This window comes from Vanellus vanellus (genome assembly GCF_965231255.1).
Source record: "Vanellus vanellus genome assembly, chromosome: 22".
In the NCBI taxonomy this organism is placed as follows: Eukaryota; Metazoa; Chordata; class Aves; order Charadriiformes; family Charadriidae; genus Vanellus; species Vanellus vanellus.
In genome coordinates, this window is record NC_138927.1 from 3437192 (window position 1) to 3457641 (window position 20450).

The 20450-nt window shown below is 52.2% G+C and overlaps 1 protein-coding gene across 12 annotated transcripts in view; it reads right to left on the reverse strand.

Moving 5' to 3' along the window:
* Positions 1-5657: 5657 nt before the first annotated feature.
* Positions 5658-20450, reverse strand: part of EPB41 (erythrocyte membrane protein band 4.1) — a 97553-nt gene continuing 82760 nt past the window's right edge. For 11 of the 12 annotated variants that reach the window (XM_082493970.1, XM_082493979.1, XM_082493977.1 and 8 more), the window contains 5 exons: positions 11584-11712; positions 9761-9862; positions 8397-8477; positions 7505-7612; positions 5658-5912 (listed from right to left, as the gene is read on the reverse strand). In XM_082493970.1, the coding sequence (XP_082350096.1) occupies positions 7514-7612; positions 8397-8477; positions 9761-9862; positions 11584-11712 (411 nt within the window). In that variant the 3' untranslated portion in view covers positions 5658-5912; positions 7505-7513. Of the gene's footprint in view, positions 5913-7504; positions 7613-8396; positions 8478-9760; positions 9863-11578; positions 11713-20450 lie in introns of those variants that run through there. The other variant, XR_014269940.1, reaches the window with a different exon arrangement.

The following is a 20450-nucleotide window of genomic DNA, read 5'->3' on the forward strand; positions in this document are numbered from 1 at the left end:
ATGGTGTTTGTTTACCTAATATTTTCCTTTGCTGGTAGCCAGGCAAAACGCCGCGGGGCTCCGGGCTCGGCAGATGTCGCGGTTTGTGGGAGGGGGAAACTGAGGCACGGGGGAAGCAATGGGGCTCAGCCCCCCCTGTGGGGGGGTAGAGGCACCCCATCTTTGCAACCCCAGCCCCGGGGCGGTGGGGGGGGTTAAGGAAAAGCCTTTCCAGTCGTGGTTTTCTCCTGGTTGATGGCCTCAGGGTTCGGTGGCGGAGCGGAAGGAGGTGGCTGAGCATCGGTGGGTGGCGTTTGCTGTCCCTGCGCGTGTCCCCAGGGGGAAAGAAGCGGGGGACAAATGTCCCGGGGGCATTTCAGAGGGGGCTGAAACGTCCCCTGTGCTGTGGGTGTCCTCGTACCCGCGATGGCAATGGTCCCGCGCAGCAAAGCGTCGTGGCTCCGACCGATGGGCGGTGTGGGAGCGGGTCCCTGGTGCCACCGAGGTCCCTGCAGCACCGCTGGGACAGCCCCGGGGAGGGGGGCACGGGACGGGACGGGACCCCCTGGGGAGGGCAGGGGCAGCGGGGCCGGGCGTCAGCTCAGCGTCCCTTCGCCGTGGGGCTGTCGGGGCTGATGGGGTTTCCGCCCGGCCCCCGCTCGGTGCCGCTCCCCCCGACGCCGCGCTGATGCCAACGCTGCGGGGACGGGCTGGGACCCCCCCTCCGCCGGGGGGTGGGAGCCCGGCGGAGCTTAATGCTGCTCTGAGGGTGACGTTAAATAATTGGGAGAGGGGGCAGGCGGTGCCTTGGCCAACTGACACCCCAAAGTGCAGCTGAGCGGGGTAATTAAGCCATTTCTTGGCTGTTTGGCCCCCCAACGAGGTGGTTTTGGGGCCGTGGTTCGTGCCCGGCTGTGGTTCGTCACACCAGCGCATCATCTAGAGGAGCTGCGACCTCCGCGAGCCCCGGCTCCCCAGGACAGGGTTATTTAAAGAGCATTTTTTTTGGCATGACCTTAATTGGCTTGGACAAGGCGAGGAGCCCGGGGCTGCCCCGGCCGTGCGCGACATAATCGGGGAAATAACGCGATGTTCGCCTCTGCCTCGTCGCTGTAAGTACGTCGAGTTGCTGTGACACGTTACGGAAAAGCAGCTCCAGCAGTGGCCGCTTCCCGACTATCCGGGGCCGATTCCTGTGGCTGCTTTGTAATTTTTTTTGCTTTACAGTCCGTCGGGATTTACTACTTGGAGCGGCTCAAACGCAAACTGGCCGAAGGCGGAGCGTCGGGAAGCTGCTGTGACTCGTTTCGGGAGCAATTTGAATTAATGTTGCTTTTCGCGTAACCCTTCCCTTTCTGTCTGCTGGGGAAACTGAGGCACGATGGGGGGCGGCGGGTGGGTGGCCCCAAGGCTGCCCCTGCCCGCTGGGATGCTCTTCCCATCCACCTCCCAGTTTCCAGCAGCTTTAACTGGGCCAACTGGTTTTTGTCCTCTGCCGGGCTGGCGGCCAAGCTGCCCCGTCAGCTTTCTGCACCGTATTTCTGTCCCTCCTAGACACTGCGGCCAAGAACAAAAAATAATGAGCCGGGACGAAAAAAAAAAACCAAAACAACTGCCGGGTCAGACCATGTCCCCCACTATGGTTCAGTCACGTTCGGTCGGGGTCCGGCAGCAGCGGCCGAGCAGAAAAACCCTTCACCTGAACTCACCGCAAAGGCAACAGCTCAAAGAGGTTTGATATCAAGTGATGATGCTTTAGGGAAAACTCAGACTCTGGGGGACCCTTCTGGGGGCTTCGGTCCCACGCGTGGCCCCGCCAGGAGCTCTTTGAAGCGTCTGAAGCCATCGAGAGCGCAGGAAAATGCGGCCGGTGAGAGCGGCGGAGCCCACCCAGGGCTGGGCAGAGCTCGAGCGGTCGCGGTACCGCAGCACCGGGAGGCTCCAGGTCCGGCTTTGATCCGAAAAAGCAAATTGCCACGAAGCCAGGCTGGGGAGAGAGACCCGGAGCGGGGTGAGAAGACAAAAGAAAAAAAAAAAAAAAAAAAGAAAAGGCTTCAGGGCCAGGGAGAGAGTTTTGTTTGAAAATTTATTGGAAAAAAATGCAATACAAGAAGCAATACCGAACACTTACGTCTGTCTAAATGCTACAGCAACTTTCCCTTTGATTTATACTATGAAAGTCCAAAATAACAGCTCCCATCACTAAGTCAATCTATAAAGATCTGCCAATTTTAAAAGTTCCTATTTTTATAAAGAAGAGTGTAAACAGCTAGCCTAGACAATTCACAATTGCCTTAAAAAAAATTTTACAAAGCTCCTTCATATTCTCAACTAAATTATTTTATTCTTTTTTTTTTTTTTTTTTTTTTTTTTTTACACAAGTTTCATCTCTAAGGCTGGGACACTACCACCTCTTAAGGTAATCGTACAATTAGGAAAATCAGCAAACCACAGTTTATTAAAACCAGAAATCAGTCAGTCCTGCGCTAACACATCCGTGTTGGTCAGAGATCGCTATTGGGCAACCGGAGCTGCCGTTCCAGTTTAATGGAGGAGAACAGGAGCTCCTTGCCTTCCTTTCTATAAAAACATTCATTCATATATAAATAGCTTCCATATAATGTATATTATACAATCAAGACAGTCTCTGGGTGAATTTGCGGAGTGGGAAGAGCAGGGAACATTCATATAAATAGACCTCACTTAGCTGCTTTGTCCCTAGAAATAACGCAGCACGCTAAGAGCCAAGGATTTTAAAAACCCCTCGGAGGTGGAAGGGATGCGGGCAGCCCCGGCTGAGGATGGAAGGAGCTTCTTCTGCGCTTAACTTTTCTCTTCTTCCCAGGCTGCCGCTGCTCCTCTCCAGCCCCCGGGGCTCGGGCGCTGCACCGTAGGAGAGATTCGGAAAATCCACCCCCCCCTCCCCTGGTGGGGTCAGCCAGCAGGGTGATGGCAAAGGTGGGACGAGGCGATAACTTGTTTAAAATACTCGAGGAGAAGCAAGAACTTGGAAAGGGGGAAGTGTGAAAATGAACAACCAGGAAAAAGTCACCCAAAATCCGGGGGCAAGAGTTTTTTTTTTTTTTTTTTTAAAAAATAAAAAAAAAGGGGGGAGGGGAAATTCTATGGGCCCTTAAAAAGGGACGTACGCAGCCGCGGTGAGCACATCCTTTGGGAAAGGAACCACCTCTTGGTGCCAGCAGGTTTCTCACCTTAGCGATCCCCCGCTCGGGGTGTTTCGTGCCGCTCCCCGCGCTCAGGGCACGGGACACCCCCCCCCCGAACGCCCAGCGCCAAGCTTCAGCCTCCCACCACCACGTTCCCCTCAACGCTCGTGACAGCCAAGCGCCTTTAAGTGCTACCTGATGTATCAGCCTGGCTTTGGCGGGCAAAGCGCCGAAATCCTTTTAAATGACCACCCGGCGTGCCCGTTCGCTCCTCGGGGAGCTGCGACAGGGGGAGAAGGAAGGACGGAGCGGCAAAAAACCCCCTCAATTCCCAGAGCGGGGACCTCGCCGGAGGGATGCTCAGCGTGATGGGCGTTTAAGGCAAGCGATACCCAACTACGTGGAGGACAGCGGGGGCACAGACCCGTTTCAAGGATCTGCAGCGCAGAATAAGGAAGGAAAGGGCTGTTCAGACATAAATAAAAAGACTTAAATCTCTACGCTACAGCCGCGGAGGCCGGGACTCCCTAAATCCCCCGCGCAGGACGCCCGGTACCCAGCGGAAGGAGGAGCATCGCGGCAGGGGACCGCGCACCCAGAGGAGCCCGGGAAGCAGCTACCGGCATGGGAAGGCTGGAGGCTGAGAAGGACCCGCGGCCAGCAAGGCTTAAAGAAAGCCCAAAAAAAAATAAAAAAAATCCAGCAGCTCCAGCGTTTGCAGCCTAATCTCCAATCAATACTGACAGCTTAATTAAAATTGCACCTGAATCGGAGAAGCTACACTCGCCCCGGTGTAGTTCGAAGGCCGTTTGCAGCTAAACAGCGAGCGGCCGCAGCCTGAGCTAAATCCAGTGACTTCTGAAACGCATTATTCCAATTTGAAATAGCAGAGAGCTTTTTTTTTTAATCGCCATTTTCTTCCCCTCCTCGACTGAGGAGCAGCAGCAGAGCGCTCCGTGCCCTCAGCTACTCATGTGCCACACTATAAATATATATATATATATATATTTTAAAAAAAAAAAAAAAAAAATTAAAAAAAAATCACAACCTCAAAGTGTTCGCAAGTGTCTGGGCAGACGCTTTGCAAAACTTGTTTTTGGGTGGTTTTGGGGTTTTTTTTGTTGTTGTTTTTTTTTTTTTTTTCCTTTTTAAATTTAAATGCTGGAAGGAGAAACCAGGCCACGATTAGAACATTTCCCCAAAGCTCAAAAAGCGGCAGCGGGAGCTCAGCCCCCGGTACCGTGGAGCGAAGCGCATCCAACCCCGGGAAAGATGTTTTCGGGTGGTCTCCACCACGCCGGAGGTGGCCCCGGCGGTCGGTAAGCTCAGCCTAAAGCTGCAGACACTGACCCCGGTGTTTCATTCCAGCAAGGAGGTCACGAAGCCAAACGAAATACAGACCCTTACGGCAGCGTGGAAGAGGGGGCGGCAGCACCTCCCACGCGGTTTGGCTCTATCACGACCAGCAAACACCCGACACCTCCTAAGATTTGTTCTTCAGCCTCTCCACGTACAGCTGACAGGCCTGGGAAGGATCGTCTAGAGGATTTTAAATTAAATGATAGCGGGATATACGCCCTGGTATACGGGTAACCTGGTTAGTTTTATATAGCACTGTGAGGGGAGGGAAAAAAACCAACCCAATAAAAAAAAAAAAAAAACAACAAAACAAACCAACAAACGAACTCAAAAAAAACCAACCCTAATTTAAAAATCATGAACGCAAACAAATGAAAAACTATGACACCGAAAAAAAACACAAGTCAGTTACTGTGAATGCTGCATAAGCCTACCTTAATAGCATTCGGAGTCCAAACACCTTAAACGCACACTTCTAAGGGCTTTTTTAATTTAATGGCATCTAGAAAACACAAACAGGCAGGTAGCACTCGGCAGAGACACACGGGAGGAAGGCGAGATGCTATCACAGTCCTCTTAAAGCTCTAAAATTCACAGTATAAGATACTCGAAGCAACTTCCAGTCTTCCTTAATCCTAGTCAGCTATTAAGATGTTGGCTACACCACAAAACCCTACTGTGGTCACACATCGGGGGGGGGGGGGGGGCTGAAACCCAACGGGGAGGAGACTCGGAGCGAAGGCGGCAGTCGCGGCCGGAGTCTCAAGCTCCCTCCAGCTTTAAAAAAAAATAAAATAAAATAAAATTTTAAAAAAAAAATAATAATAATCAAGAGGCAATCGGAAACGCTGCACAAAACTGAAGTCTGACTTTTTTTTTTTTCTTTTTTTAAAACTGACTCTCCTGGCAGAAGGAACACCCCCCCCTCTCCCCTCCCCCCATGGCTTTTTGAAGGCGTGTACGGATCCCGCGCTCAGAATACGCACGGCTGTGGCTTATCTCCGTTATCCCTGACGAGGCGGAGGGACTACGACTTAAAAAAGCGCCCCTTTGAGCCCTGCGAGGTGTGTCTGGGTCTGCAGCCGAAGAGGCTATGCGTGAGAGGGAATGCAAAATCGAAAACCTGTAAAAAATCTTCAGTACAGTTAGAAATATGGCATACTTTTGTCACAATATATATATATATATAAAAAAAAAAAAAAAAAAAAAAAAAAAGAATTCTCTATCCGATAGGATCCAGCGGAGTCTGGAAAATCCCAAGTAAAATGTCAAAGCGCAACTCAATAAATGGTATGAACGTCTCTGAGTGTCAAGTCTTGTAAATCCGAGGTCTCTGTGCTCCAGGTAGTTTCTTGGTAGTTTCGCTGGGTTTCGTCTTCCCGGTGTTGCGTCAGGCGGGAACGCTTCCTACAAGGAGAGACACGTGGTAAGCGAGAGGTACCAACAGCCGCGTTCTGGGAGAGAGAGGAACCCGCTTCCCTGCATCCCCTGGAGAACTGAGGGCAGAAGGTGAGTTCCCATCGCCGGCAGGTGTGAATTCGGGCTCAGAGCCACCTCCGGGCACAAACAATGTCCCGCTCCCAGCCCTGACGGACCACATTTTGAGAGCTGCACGTCCACAAACCCTGAGGAGACCTTTGCCATTTGTATTTCGATTCGGACAGTTAAAAAGCTCGACCACGGTGTCCGTTAAACCCCGCTCGCTCTCCTCTCGCCTCACTTCTTCTTGGTCCCCCTCCCAAAGCCGTGCCGAGTACCCGCTGTGTTGGGGGGAGGCAGGGCACACGCAGGGCAGCGCGCGGCACCCGCGTGGGGGACACCACCACCGGGTGGTCCAGCAAAGGGCTACAAAGAAGTCTTTCTCTGTGGAAAGGGACCTGGGAGTCCTGGGGGACAACAGGATGGCCACGAGCCAGCAGTGTGCCCTGGTGGCCAAGAAGGCCCATGGCATCCTGGGGGGCATCAAGCAGAGTGTGGCCAGCAGGGCGAGGGAGGTCATCCCCCCCCTCTGCTCTGCCCCGGGGAGGCCACATCTGGAGCACTGTGTCCAGTTTGGGGCTCCCCAGGTCAAGAAGGACAGGGAACTGCTGGAGAGGGCCCAGCAAAGGGCTGCGGAGATGATGAGGGGAGTGGAGCATCTCTCTTACGAGGAGAGGCTGAGGGCCGTGGGGCTGTTCAGTCTGGAGAAGAGAAGGCTGAGGGGGGATCTCATCAATCCTTCAAGGGAGGGTGCCGGGGGGATGGGGACAGGCTTTGTTCAGCGGTGCCCAGTGACAGGACAAGAGGGAATGGGCACAAACGTGACCATGGGCAGTTCCATCTCAACCCGAGGAGGGACGTCTCTCCTGTGGGGGCGGCAGAGCACTGGCACAGCTGCCCAGAGAGGGGGGGGAGTCTCCCCCTCTGGAGCCATTCCAAACCCACCTGGAGGTGTCCTGTGCCACTGCTGGAGGTGCCCCCGCTCTGGCGGGGGGTGGCACTGGGGGAGCTCCAGAGGGCCCTTCCAGCCCTCACCACTCTGGGATGCTGTGATGGGCTGTACCGCGCTGATGCGCAGGCAGAGCTGGATTCCTCCAGCAGCTCTTTTCCAAAATCATCGCGCCAGCAGAGAAGGGACCCTTACAGGCAAGTCAGGCGCGTGGGGTCCAGCTCCTGGCACTGCTACAGGCAGGGCTGTCCCTGCAACCCATAGCTCGGTGCGCTGCTGGTGCCTCGAAGGCATTCGGTGAGGCAAACCGGCCTCATCACAGCAGCCACGTAGCTCCTTTTAGACTTTTTTTGGCTCATTTTCCCTGCAGGATTAGTCTGTATTTGTGACTGCTTCATCAGCCTTAAATGATTTAATAGGAACAGCCTGAGTGGGACTCATCAGCTAAAAATAATAATTTTACTTTAACTTTGACCATATTTAGGCAAAGCTCCATCGCCCGGAGATCAATCCCCTGCCCTCGGGGGGACCCAGCGCCCATCACTCACTTGTACGTGCTCTCCCTACTTACGCAGCCTCGTTACTCCTCGGCGATCTCCGTCTCCTGGTGCACCACCACTTTAGTGACCGACATGTCGGGGTGCTGCTCCTTCGCCGCCTTTATCGCCTGCGCTAGAACCTGGAAGAGAAAAAGAAAAGGGATTCCAGTTCAGCTGCATGTTTTGGTGACATTTGGAAGTATCGGATTATTCCCGAAAGGAAAAGCGGTTTTCCAAGAATCCACCAGGTTTATCCATCCAGGAGATGGATAAGAGCAATTAAGCAAACCCTGTTTATTCTTCCAGCAAGTGCGGTGAGCACATTTCTGACATCTTCTCAGACATTTTCTTTTGGAATTAATAAACTATTTCTTGTCGTACAAATATTCTCCAGCCCCATGATACCTGCGATTAAAATTAAATTCAAAGTATAATTCTCTGATGACAAAGTCATCCCTTCCAACACCCGCTAGAGGCCAACGAGGCTGACTCATCAGAAAGGTTTCAGATAAAGCCAATGAGATTTAATGCAGGTGCTGAGCGCTACGGAATGACTTCTGGCATTATACAGCAGCAACAGCGCTTCAAAGTTACTAGAAAATTAACGCAGATCACGCAGATGTCAAGGAAAAGTTTTATTTCACGTTTTTTTGTGGATTTTTTTCTTTAAATTGCACGTGTCCAAAACAATTCTGGAATCAAAACTTTGCCGCCAACACCAGTTTCAGAGCAGGGTTAAGCTTCGTTGGCTCAGCTATGCAGCTGCGTACTGTCAAAGAAGCATTTATTATTGAAATCAGTTTTGAGGTTTTATTTCTACCCCAGGAAAATTTCCCTGGGTTGTTTTCTGGTGAAGCTGTCTTGGGAAAGGTCTAGTCTGTGCCAGCTCCGAGGAGCTCTTTTGGACCGCATCCGAGCTCCTACCTGGTCGTGGTCTACATCTGCATCTCCTGTGATGACAATCCTCTTCTCAATCCGCGTCTCTGAAATGCCACCTTTTACAGTCTGGTACAAAAGGGAAAACTACCGTTAGTCTAGAAGCGAAAAGGAATTTGAGTGCGTCGGGGCTGCCTGGCTAACGTCGGTACCCAAAAATAGCCATACCAAATACTGCTGTCATACCGCGGCATCAGAATCATGGGGGAAAACCACTGCTGCTCAAATTAAAACCGTCAAATATTCATTTTCTTATAACTGAGCCAGGGAAGAGCTTTGGCTCAGAGGACAGCTCTTCCCTCTTGTCCCACAGGACAGTCAGAGCCCATGTCCACAGCCTGCGCTGCACTTCATGCATAACCTACAGTCCTAACTCAGGGCCGGCAAACCTGGGACCCTCACGCTTTGTTCCAGGTATTAAAAGACATTTTTTTTTTAAAAGAACTGCGGTTTAAGCTTTTTTTCCTATTATTCAACTCTGCCCATCTCTCTATTGTGTTGCCGTTCAGCGAGACCTGGACATGCTGGGGAGTTGGGTGGAGAGAAACCTTATGAAATTCAACACGGTAAGTGTAGGGTACTGCATCTGGGGAGGAATAACCCCACGGACCAGTATGGCTGGGGGGTGACCTGCTGGAGAGCTCTGTGGAAAGGGACCTGGGAGTCCTGGGGGACAACAGGATGCCCACGAGCCAGCAATGTGCCCTGGTGGCCAAGAAGGCCCATGGCATCCTGGGGGCCATCAAGCAGAGTGTGGCCAGCAGGTGGAGGGAGGTCATCCCCCCCCTCTGCTCTGCCCCGGGGAGGCCACATCTGGAGCACTGTGTCCAGTTTGGGGCTCCCCAGGTCAAGAAGGACAGGGAACTGCTGGAGAGGGTCCAGCAAAGGGCTGCGGAGATGATGAGGGGAGTGGAGCATCTCTCTTACGAGGAGAGGCTGAGGGCCGTGGGGCTGTTCAGTCTGGAGAAGAGAAGGCTGAGGGGGGATCTCATCAATCCTTAAAGGAGGGTGCCGGGGGGATGGGGACAGGCTTTGTTCAGCGGTGCCCAGTGATAGGACAGGAGGGAACGGGCACAAACGTGACCATGGGCAGTTCCATCTCAACCTGAGGAGGGACTTCTCTCCTGTGCGGGCGGCAGAGCACTGGCACAGCTGCCCAGAGAGGGGGGGAGTCTCCCCCTCTGGAGCCATTCCAAACCCGCCTGGAGGTGTCCTGTGCCACTGCTGGAGGTGCCCCTGCTCTGGCGGGGGGTGGGACTGGGGGAGCTCCAGGGGGCCCTTCCAGCCCTCACCAGTCTGGGATGCCGTGTTGTTGTTTTAGTTGTTGTTTTGTCGTGTTCCTGTGCTGTTACCTTTGTGATCTGTGTGGTGGTGGTGCTGCTGGTGGTTTCCGAAGTGATGGTCTGAGCAGTCAGCAGGATGCCAGGATCTAAATCTCCATTGCCACCATCTGTCTGTGGGACAGAAGAACAGGCTGTCAGTCTCTGCGGGCAGTGTGGGCAGGCACAGGGTCTCCACATCAACACAGCAGGACACAATCCGAGGACAGAACCTCCTCTCGGTTGTGGGCTGCGGCCCAGAACGAGCTGATCCGCAGCACAAGGGCTGGGCAGGTCCCTGAAGGCTCAGCACAAAGCCTTTAAGCACAAAGACTTTAAGGCTGGAGATGCCGGGATCCACAAAATCACCCAGGCAGGACCCGTGACACCCCTCAGAGCAGGCGGGTGGGGGTATACCCAAATCTGAGTACACTGCAGTGCCGGTCAGGCTCCTCCACGCCAAGCTGCATCCTTTGCACCATGAAGGGAGACCGAAGCGGAGCCCTTTCCCGAATTACACCTGCCTGGATCCACGGAGGTTCACAAAGCCAGAGAGCACAACCCGATTCAGAAGGTACTTTCTAACCCTTCCTCCCTCCTGACAACACCTTGCACACCACTCGCTTTAAACTCTGCAGAAGCAAACAAAGCCCAAATATCTGCTGAACTAGAAACAATTTCTTTAATAGTTGGGTACTTGGTTCCCATCCTGCACGACTCCACCTTTCAAGCTCCACCGAAAAACCTAAAATAAGTGCCCCTGCCGACTCATGCTGGCCGTGTCTCCTTTTGGGCGCATCACGACCGAACGCTGGGCAGCATCCCCAGCACGGCAGCGGGACGATATCCGGAGTTACCACAAGGTGGGACCATATTCCGCAGACTGGAAGACGTCTCATGGCACATCACAAGCCGGTGCACGAAGGGCCGATTTCTCCCAGCCCCGCAAACGCACTTTTTATTTCCCAGTTAGAAACGGTGACAGTGGTAACCGGAGCAAAACTGCTCCATTCATCCAGTCCCTCGCTGAGAAACAGGGCAAAGCTCACCAGCGCCCGGTGCAGGCATGTCTGAACGTCCCCTCTACTCCCGTGATCGACTGGGGAGGATGCTGAGCAGCCACGGGATTCCTCGGGAATCCCAAATCGTACAAGCACGGTCCATGGGATACCCACGCCCGAACCTACATCCCACGGCCACTACATGCCAACAGCAGAGCATCGGCTGCTTCTAACAACCCCAGTTACAACAAACCCAAGCTAAAACTGGCTCCAAATTCTCAAATACACAAATAAAACCTATTTTAGACTGAAGATTAATTTTGACCTCAGCAACGAAACCGTACCTGCCTCTGTTGGTATCGCTCCGCTAACATTTCTAGTTTCCATACACCAGACACCCGCTCTGGTTGCATTTCATTTCGGTTTTCAACACCTGTTTCGGGGTTGAAACCTAAAGGACAACCCACAAACGTTTTCAAAGGCATTTATAAACCAAATGCTGAAGAGGCATAAACAGCAAGGAGAGCCGAGGAAAGCAAGAGAAGGCACCTCCTGCAGAAAAAAAGGCCAACTCAGGTTAACTCTGTACATCCCCAAAGCCACCAGTGGCTGAAGATAAATTCTGCGTGCACGCTTGAAAAAAATAAATTACTGTTCAAGGATAGTAAAACCTCTGCTCCTCTAAAAATACCAGATGCGCCTGGAAATATAATCCAGAAAACTGGTTAGCTTCTGTGCTGCGACTCGGAGGCTTGGAGAAAGGCAGGTGCCGCTGTCTCCTCCAGAGGATTCGGAAACAAAAGGCTTACTTGAGTTTAATTAAGCCCCTGGAAAATTAATCAGAACACACCTTACCTGTGCAGCTTCGTAGGTGATGGTCTTCGTCTCCGTGTGGACGATGGGGACTTCTTTCGTGGGAATTTCGCTTTTGACGGCGCTGGACACGTCGGAGATGGTGACGGTCTGCGTCTTCACCAGCGGTGGCTGTGAGACAGGGTGAAACACATCTCCGTAAAGACCCCGTTAGCATTTCCACGTCGTGACCGTGCTGCTGGCAAACGTTCTGACACTGATCTGATAAAAGCACTGGGGGAACCAAGGTCAGCCGGGAAATCTTTGGTTTTAAGCCTCCGGTACGACACACTGCTCAGAGGGCAGAGATCACGCGTGAGGATTAAACCGAGACGTGGTGCCCTCAGGTCAGCCCGAGCCAGGCATTAAGGGTTTAATCGGTGTGTCACAACACCACAAAAGAACCGTCTCTGCTGATTATTAACTTTCTAATTACTAGAAGCTCGTTGCCAGCCGCCAGTAAAAGATGACCCTCATCTACTGCTGACAGTGTCAAGATGAACACGGACCCCGGGCAAATAAAGACTCGATCACAGCTGAGAAGCTTCACCCTGACTGGAAGTGAAACACTGTGTTATTAAAAACCCTCATCGGATCCTACGTCTTGAACTTTTATTAAATCAATGTCAGACAAAACAGAACCGTGACATCTCAGAAGAGAAATGGGGGGGGGGGGAGGAGGGGGAGAGAGAAATCAGTTGTTCCACCACCTGATAATGATCCAGAAGACGACAGAGTTAGTTCAGACCCACAGTGGTTTCCCCGAGAGCTCGATATCTGCTCACCGGCCCCAAACCTGGCAGGTGCCACCGTGATTGTTAGCAGGGGAAGTGGGCATCTACTCGACCGTAAGCAATTCACATCAACACTGAAGCAGGCAAAAATACCTCCCACGGTGGGGCGCAGAAAGGGGACGTCGAAGCCCACCTTCGCCACGTAAAAGCACGTGTGACAGCGCTTCGAATTTGCTCTGCTGCGCTGAGGCTCAGCCTCCGGTATAGCAGGAGATGGCAAAACCCTTAAGGAACTAAAATTACGTGCCTTTGGAGCCTAAATATTTCCCTTTTGGGGGAGGCAACAGGGCGCTTTGCTCAAAGGAAAGGCAAATTGCGCTGCGGCAATTGGTATTTAACGCTGAGATAAATCGAGAGGGGTTCGTATTTAACGCTGAGATAAATCGAGAGGGGTTCGTATTAACGCCGAGATAAATTGAGAGGGGTTCGTATTTAACGCCGAGATAAATTGAGAGGGGCTTGTGCGCACCGACTGCGGGAGATGAACCGGCTAATTAGCTCCAAGCACGAGTCCAAGCCAAGCAAACACGACTCCTCTCTGGGTACGTGTGGCATCTGCTTGCTGCAGTGTTTGGGTTCCCAATTCCAAGCCGGCGGGGAGGGGGGGTGGGGGCGTCGGGGAGCGGGCGCTGGGGCTCAACTACCTGGAAGCAGCGAATGACCGCCGGCAGCCCGTTATTAACATCTGAGTCGCAACACTGGCCATTTAGCTCTCTAAAGGCAAATCTGTCTTCGCCATCCTCTGCCACCTCCTCCTCCTCCTCCTCCTCCTCCTCCTCTCCTCCCCAGGGCTGCCGGGGAGGTGCGGCAGGGCTGGCGGGGGGCTCCGGCTCCGAGAGCTCCCACTCCTTCTCCGCATCCGCACAAACCCCCTCGCCACATCTCAGGTCCTCCTCGCTCGCGGGGAGGCTGGGAGCTGCCTCCTCCTCCTCCTCCTCCTCCTCCTCCTGCTCCTCCTCCTCCTCCTCCTCCTCGCTGCTTAGGGAGGAAGCAGCGCAGTCACGGCCGGGAGAAGGCTCTGAGGCGGGTGGCACTGGGGTGTCGCTAAAAGCTACCGAGCGCTTTGAGCCCTCCCGCGCAAAGCCAGTGTTAACACTGCTCCTCTCTGGCACTGCAGCCACATCCTCTCTGGAGAGAAAGTCACTCATTTTCTAAAAAGAAACGAATACACAAAGAAAAAAAAAAAAAAAGGCGAGAGAGAGAAAGAAAGAGAGCGTTAGGGAGAACAGGAGGTCACGAAGCATAAAGGCAAAACATGGGTTTCTTATAATATATCACATCTCCAGTACGGCATGCAACAGCGGTGGGTTGGGACACTCGAAAGCTTGAAAACCTTTGTGCTGCGTGACGTATCCGGTGCGTTCACTGCCACAGCCTTCCTGGCACATTAATAACCCACTCACCTAAAGTTTGAGCAATTAATATTAAAACAACCCTCTGCAGCTAAAGGAAGAGCCAGCACTAAGCACGTTTTGCCCAAAGAGGAATAATTTCGCGGGGATTTGGGCACGTCCAAAACTCAACGCCTGCAGCAAAACCCACCGACTACACCGAAACCGTGCCCCAGTTCTGCTTTTCACTCCTTAAAATATTTTACGCCGTGTTTTTAATTTGCACGTGGAGGTGAAGAGAAGACGCCCGGAATCAGCGCGTACGATAATCCGCAGAGCCTCTGCCCTTCCTCTTTTCCTCAGCCCGGGAACGCTCACGCCTCCGAGCATCTTGTTTGCTGTTGCAGTCTCCGGGATAACTAACACCGCCCTGCCCTCACGGCATTGATAAAACGGTCCTAAGAACACAGAACATCTACAAGTTAAGTCTTGAAATCGGCTGCTTCAGTTACCGAGAGGCTCCTGAACGGACAGAGCAGTCCGGGCACCTGAAAGACTTTGTGTTATTCCTTCTGAACAAAGCGGTTCAATTAACTTAGCGCAAAAGTTTTCAGCCGAGGAATGAAGAAGCGCGGCTCTAAGCTGGAAAGCCAGATGTTCACGCTGATGTGCGCTGAGCCCATCGCCACCGAGCACGCGGTCCAGTCCACTGCTCAACCCCGCCGCACGTGACCATTTATTCGGGACGACCGAAACGGCTGTAACGCGCTCTTATCCCAAAAGCAGTTGGCGCGTGGAAACCTTGGCAGCAGCTGAACCTCCTGCAGGTACGACGTGATTGCCATTTGCGATGGCGCACGGGAGAGAAGACACGTAATGGAGCCCCCTCAGCCTTCCGAGAAGCGAGCGAGCACGTCCAGAGCACCTGAGATATTTGGGAAGAGCGTGCCAAGGCAGAGGGTTTATCTGAGGGTTGGTGCTATTCTGCCCTCCGTTCGGCTCGTTAGCGAGGTCTCCACTTGGTCTTCTCACGTCCCTGGGAGCCCTCTAGCCAGGAGGGAAGCAACAGCCACAGAAGAGAAGAGTTAAACCACGAACAAGACAGAAAGCTTTAGCAAAAATCAACCGTTTGCCCAAATGCCCCAGCGATGAGTATTTCGGAAGCAGCGGTGAATGACGGCTACGGTCCCGCCCCGTGCTAGAAATGGGGTTTCTCGCATTATTGACACGGAAAGTTGTCTTCAAGAAAGGGCAGAACAAGCAGTTACGGGCACCCACACAATTTTACACGTATCGGAGTTGTCACGTCACGCAGCATCAGGGAAGAAGGAGGGGACCCCCCCCCCCCCCGAGGGATGCTGCTTAATCAATGCCATTAGTATTTCTTCTCAGTAATTAACCTCACGGTTGATTTCTGGTAACTTTGTATAAAAATAGCCACGCACCCGTACCTCCAAAAACAGCGATTAAATTTTCCTAAAAGCATGGCAAGTCCATTTTGTCAACCGTTGCTCGAATTTTGGCGGTGGTATTAAGATGAACAGAAACTGTCGCCTCACTTTCGATTAAGGAGATTCTCTGGGCAACCCAAAAAACCTGTAATTTGTGCTTAAAACATGAGGTCTGAAGCCCATGAGGTCTGAAGCCCGCGGGTTATCCGGTACAACGCCTTTTTCTGCACACCAGGGGCTTTCACCCTGATTGACCTCATCTAATTGCGCTGTTCAACGGGATGTTAAGAACAGGAGCTGCTTTACGGAGGAGCAAATAGATGCTTATTTTAGTATCAATTCAAGAAATGACTCCTCCACCACTCCTCCCGGGTACTTCTCAGTTCCCCGCTTCCTTACGTTGCGGATAGATTACCTTTAAGATTTCTGTCCCTTAGGATTTCCAGCCCCTTGGGCTTCTCCTTCAGTTCTTGGGATGTTGCTCAGGAAAAGGCATTTAACAGGAGCGAAGGGACGGCGATCAGCACTGCGCTGACCAGGTCTGACCCCACACGCAGGGAAGTGTTATTTCTGATGGAAAACCACTCCCGTATGTGCTCCTCCAACGGTATACCCAGATTCCACCCCCGTTTTGCCTAACGCGAGATACTATACCGCAATATTTCACAAAACAGAACAGGAAGGGAGGTTATCAGCTTGGAGCGCCCGTATCTTAACCTTGCTTTAAAAGCTGGATTTATATACTGCCGCTATCCTGAGCTCTCCTTAATTATATACGCCGTGTCTTGCGAATTAACCGTGGGATCTTGAGAAGAGGCGGTACATCTCCTGGAGTTTATCGGAAAATGCCTTAGGAGCAAGATTTCCTTCCACACCAGCCGGGCTCTGCTTTGACCAAGAGGAAGAATCACAGATTAAGCAGCGACACGGACCGCAGATCTGTTCCGAACGTCTGCGCCCAGTCCAAACAAACTTCCCAGCTCCCTTCCCGTACACGGTAAAAATAATTTGCATTTTGGAAGTACAGCGAAAGCATAAAGGAAGAGAAAAGCTTACGCGTACACACGTCACTCGTCAGTAGAGCCAAGCGCGGCGCTGAACATGCAAGCTATAACGAAATCCTGATAAGATCAACCCATCAGAAGCACCGCTTTTCTTTCCTTCCCATTCTGCCGGTAAGAAGACGGGCTAATTGAAAGCTATTTGTTTCTATATCAAATTGTCTATTTACACACGCTATTTTTTTTTAAATACAACTATGTTTGCTCCTGCATTTAAAAATGCAGTTTGCACGCAGGCTAGAAAAGATTATCTTTTTCTAAAAAAGAAAACTCAAATACCAACACCCCCCACACACACCCCCCCCTTAGGAATTTGACCGTCTGCTACAAATTCTGATCTTATCAAGATTTATTTTCATTTGCAAACGCAACGGCGTTCCTCTTTTTAGGGCTCAGATTCGCAGGGTCCCAAGCTCTCCTCGAGATCCGTGAAAGCTGGAAGCGCCGGGGCTGCAACCCACTCGTTTCCAGCGACACAAAGCCGAGCCGGGGGACGCCCCAATCAAGCACGAAGCCGACTATTCGCACGAGCCACACACAGCGTGAGGACAATACAGGACAGGATGCAGTGCCCCAGAAGAAACAAATCGAACCAGAGAGGAATGCCACGAAAAGAGTACCCCGCTAAACGCCAATCTTTGTGCCCCCGATGCCGACAAACTCCGAGGACACAGCTTCGTTTCAGCGTTACAGCGCAAGAAGTGACACACGATAATTCAGACTGGGGATAAATTAATAACAGGCTTAATTGCGGGGCCGATACCGGCGACGAAAAGCATTTAATTTTTCTTAAAAAGTGGGTTTGTATGAATTTGTTTGCTTGTGTTTTGTCAAGAACCCGCTACTTTGGGTGAGGGCGCATCCGGGTGAACCAGCTGCCCTGCGCCGCCCGAGGCAACGCCGCTGTCCGCAGCGCGGGCAGGCACGCTGCCGCCGCTCTCCTCGGAAATACTCCATCGCCTTCACCCCAAACCGGCCTCCGACCCCGCAGGAACGCTAAAATGAAGTCAGCCAATCAATTACCAGTGGTATTTGATAAAAATTTATAAAAACATGAAATGAAGTGCACGCTAACTCCCTACAGCCCCCATAGGAAGTGCTGGAAACTCCACCCAGTCGGTACAACCCAGTCCCCTTCTTCTCCAGTATGGCATCGCCGTCGTTCCCACTGGCGCGTGTTATTAGGTTATCCCCAAACAAGCATCCACACAAGCTAACGGGCTCGGTGCGACCGTCCACAGATGCACAGGTAGATGACAGTGCTTTTGCAGCGAACCACACTCACCAGCGAGAACTCCCCGATCAAACGATGCTCAAGCTCACTGCCGTCTAAAGCGCTTGGGTAAGAAGTATTATAAAGCAGAAAACAAGAGATCCGTATTTTACAATACCTGCCGTGCCTTACAGAACCGCTTTGCCTTAAAGACAGAAGTTAAAAAGTTTAGAAGCCGTTCAACAAACCCCGGCGTTTGAAAACGATGCCCATTACCTATGGATTCGCATTTTGGGGCTGATCGTTTACTTGCCGTTGATGCGATCACAACATCCTGACCAGCCCAGTCAGACGACAGATGGATAAAAGAGAATTTGACCAAAGCTAAAAGTAACTCTAGAAAATACACAGCGTGCTACGAGCTTAAAAAGATTAACTCGCCGTCATGACGAGAACACCAACATATGACATGAGGCACAGCAGCCACTTCCAATCCACTGCATCAACTACTTTGCAACATGAAACAACCTCAAGAGCAACACTTAAAATTACTGAAATAAGGCTGAAATAAGGGTGCTGAGCGATACGATTCCAGAAGCGTTTCTCTCCCCATCCACCCCGACCCCCTTTCCCCACCCCTTTAGTGGGGCGGGTACCCTCGGATGGGTGGTGGGGGTACCCTCGGATGGGGGGGGGGTACCCTCGGATAGGTGGTGGGGGTACCCTCGGATGGGGGGGGGGGGGCAACGAAGCTGTGCGCTTCCCATTCCGAATTCCCCTCCGCAGGGAAAAAGCTGCCAAGCGGCATTGCAAACGTCGCCTCCCACGTAGCGCAGCAGCAAGAAGCGAAAGCAGTGGGGACACCATCAGGGTTTATAACCGGACACGGCTTTGGCGCTGCCGCATTTTGCTTCCTTCGTTTCATAAATGAAGTTACAGCCCTGCGCCGCCGCCAGGCTCGCCCGGCACAGCAGCCGCCGGAGCCTCGTGCCGCTCCACCGCCGCCGGATTTGCTTTGCCGTGATCGCACGTGACCCCACAGAATGAGCCAAACAGTTTATATCCGGGAGTACAAATAACCTGACAGGAGAAAACTTGGGAGTTAAAATTAAGACTGGCTCTTGATACAGCCTCTAGACACAACCTCGAGCAGCTTCACCCCAAGCCGGGGCGCGCGTTGCATCACCGAGCAGAAAGGCGGTGGTTAATTCCGAATGTGGATTTTTCACTTACGAAACCAAAAAGGAGCGGTTTTGTCCTCAAAAAAAAAATTATATACAGTGTGCGAGGCAGAGGCTCTCGCAGACGCATTGCGCAGGATTCGTAACACTTCTGCTCTTGGGACAACTTTCTACGAACTTTTTTTTTTTCTACCATTGGGTCTCGGAAACGAAGAGGGAGAACGCGTCAGTGTTACGTCGAGTATTTATTTGGTCGAGAGCTGAACCTTTTGACCCCTCCGCTAACAAAGCCTTTCTTAAACCCAGCTGGATTTCATCCTCAAGCGAATTATTCCGGCCCGTTTGAGAGCGTGCCTTGCGTGCCCCTTCTCCCCAGGAGCAGCAAAGCCGCCGCAGATCCGACAGCCTGGAGGCAGCCGGTAACGACCCGGCGTCCGGTGGCTCCTGGTTTGAGAAAGCAACGCTGAGGGTTAGTCCGCGAAAGTTGTTAACGCAGGTTTGTTGTTAATAAGCAGCGGAAAGAAGAAATCTGATTTGCAATAACATTTATTAATGATAAATGTACATATTTACAAAGAAAAAAAAATCTGAGAAAAAATACAAAACCGAAAAAGTGTTCCAAAAGAGAGCATTTTAGGTAAAAAAGAAAGTGGTTTTAGTCCCCATAAACTGATTCACCATGACCGCGTACCACTGCTAGGAGATCCCAAAGTGGCACAAAGCAAGGCTAACCCCTCCCTCCGGCTTCGCGAACCGAGACAGATGCCAACAGGGACACCGCTCTCGGGTTCTCCGATGTCATCCATCAGTAAGTCCAGACCAAAAAATTTCTAAATGAATCCATAACCCTTCTTTGGGCTAAATTTTTCCAGAAAGCATCCTACCTCAGTCTGTAGGTCAGAACAAGCGCCATCAATTCATGACCGGGAAAAAAAGAAAACCCAGTAAACCGGCGGAATAATTCCCAAGAGTGCCAAATTATCGACCCTCAGGTGAAGTGAAAGACACTCTGCCCACGAACCTTCCCGAGGAACCCCGCGGCACGCACACAGCCAGGCCAGCCCAACCTCATTCCCGCAAACGCGAACCCCGCTCCTTCGCTGCCGCGCCGAGGAAATCCACCTCTCCTCATTATTTCAGGATAGAAGGCAAATATCCAACCGGCCCACTTTTTAGGGTCGTCGCTAGTAAAGTGCGCAAACCTCAAGGGAGGAGAGCCGGTCCCAGCTAACCCCGTACCCTAACCCGACCTGCCCACGGTCCGCAGCTCACCTTCCGCTGACCGGCAGGGCAAAGCAGCAGACGGCAGGAGATGCAGACAGCACCCTTTTTAGTAATGGAAAAGAAAAAAAAGGGATGTTGTTTTACGGTAATGCACGACTTGAATATCACCGGCGAACCTCGCACACAGAGCCCGATAGCTAACGGCAGCCTCAGAGCGGAATCCGGATTCCGAGCAATGGGCTCTGGCACACTCGCTGCTTCAAAATACTAACGCCCACCTTCTCCTAAAGCACAAGATTCTGCGTTTTAGCTGAAGTTCAGAAGAGCTGATCTCGGGGTAAGAAAATTCCAGAAAGTGAGTTTCAGGATTTCTCATGCCAGCCTGGATGAGGTTACGCGCTGCGGACACTTCCAGCTTCCCTTCGGACGGGAGAACTCAGTTCTCCATCACCCCCAGACGGGCATCGCACCGGCCACGTACGAACGGGGTACGTTAGTCCCCCACCCTTCGGGAACGGTGATGGTTTCGGGGGACTGCCGGTGCTTTGCAGCGAGTTTGTTCCTGAGGATAAAAGGGAGCAAAGTACACGCGTTGGTTCCTTTACGAAAACCCTG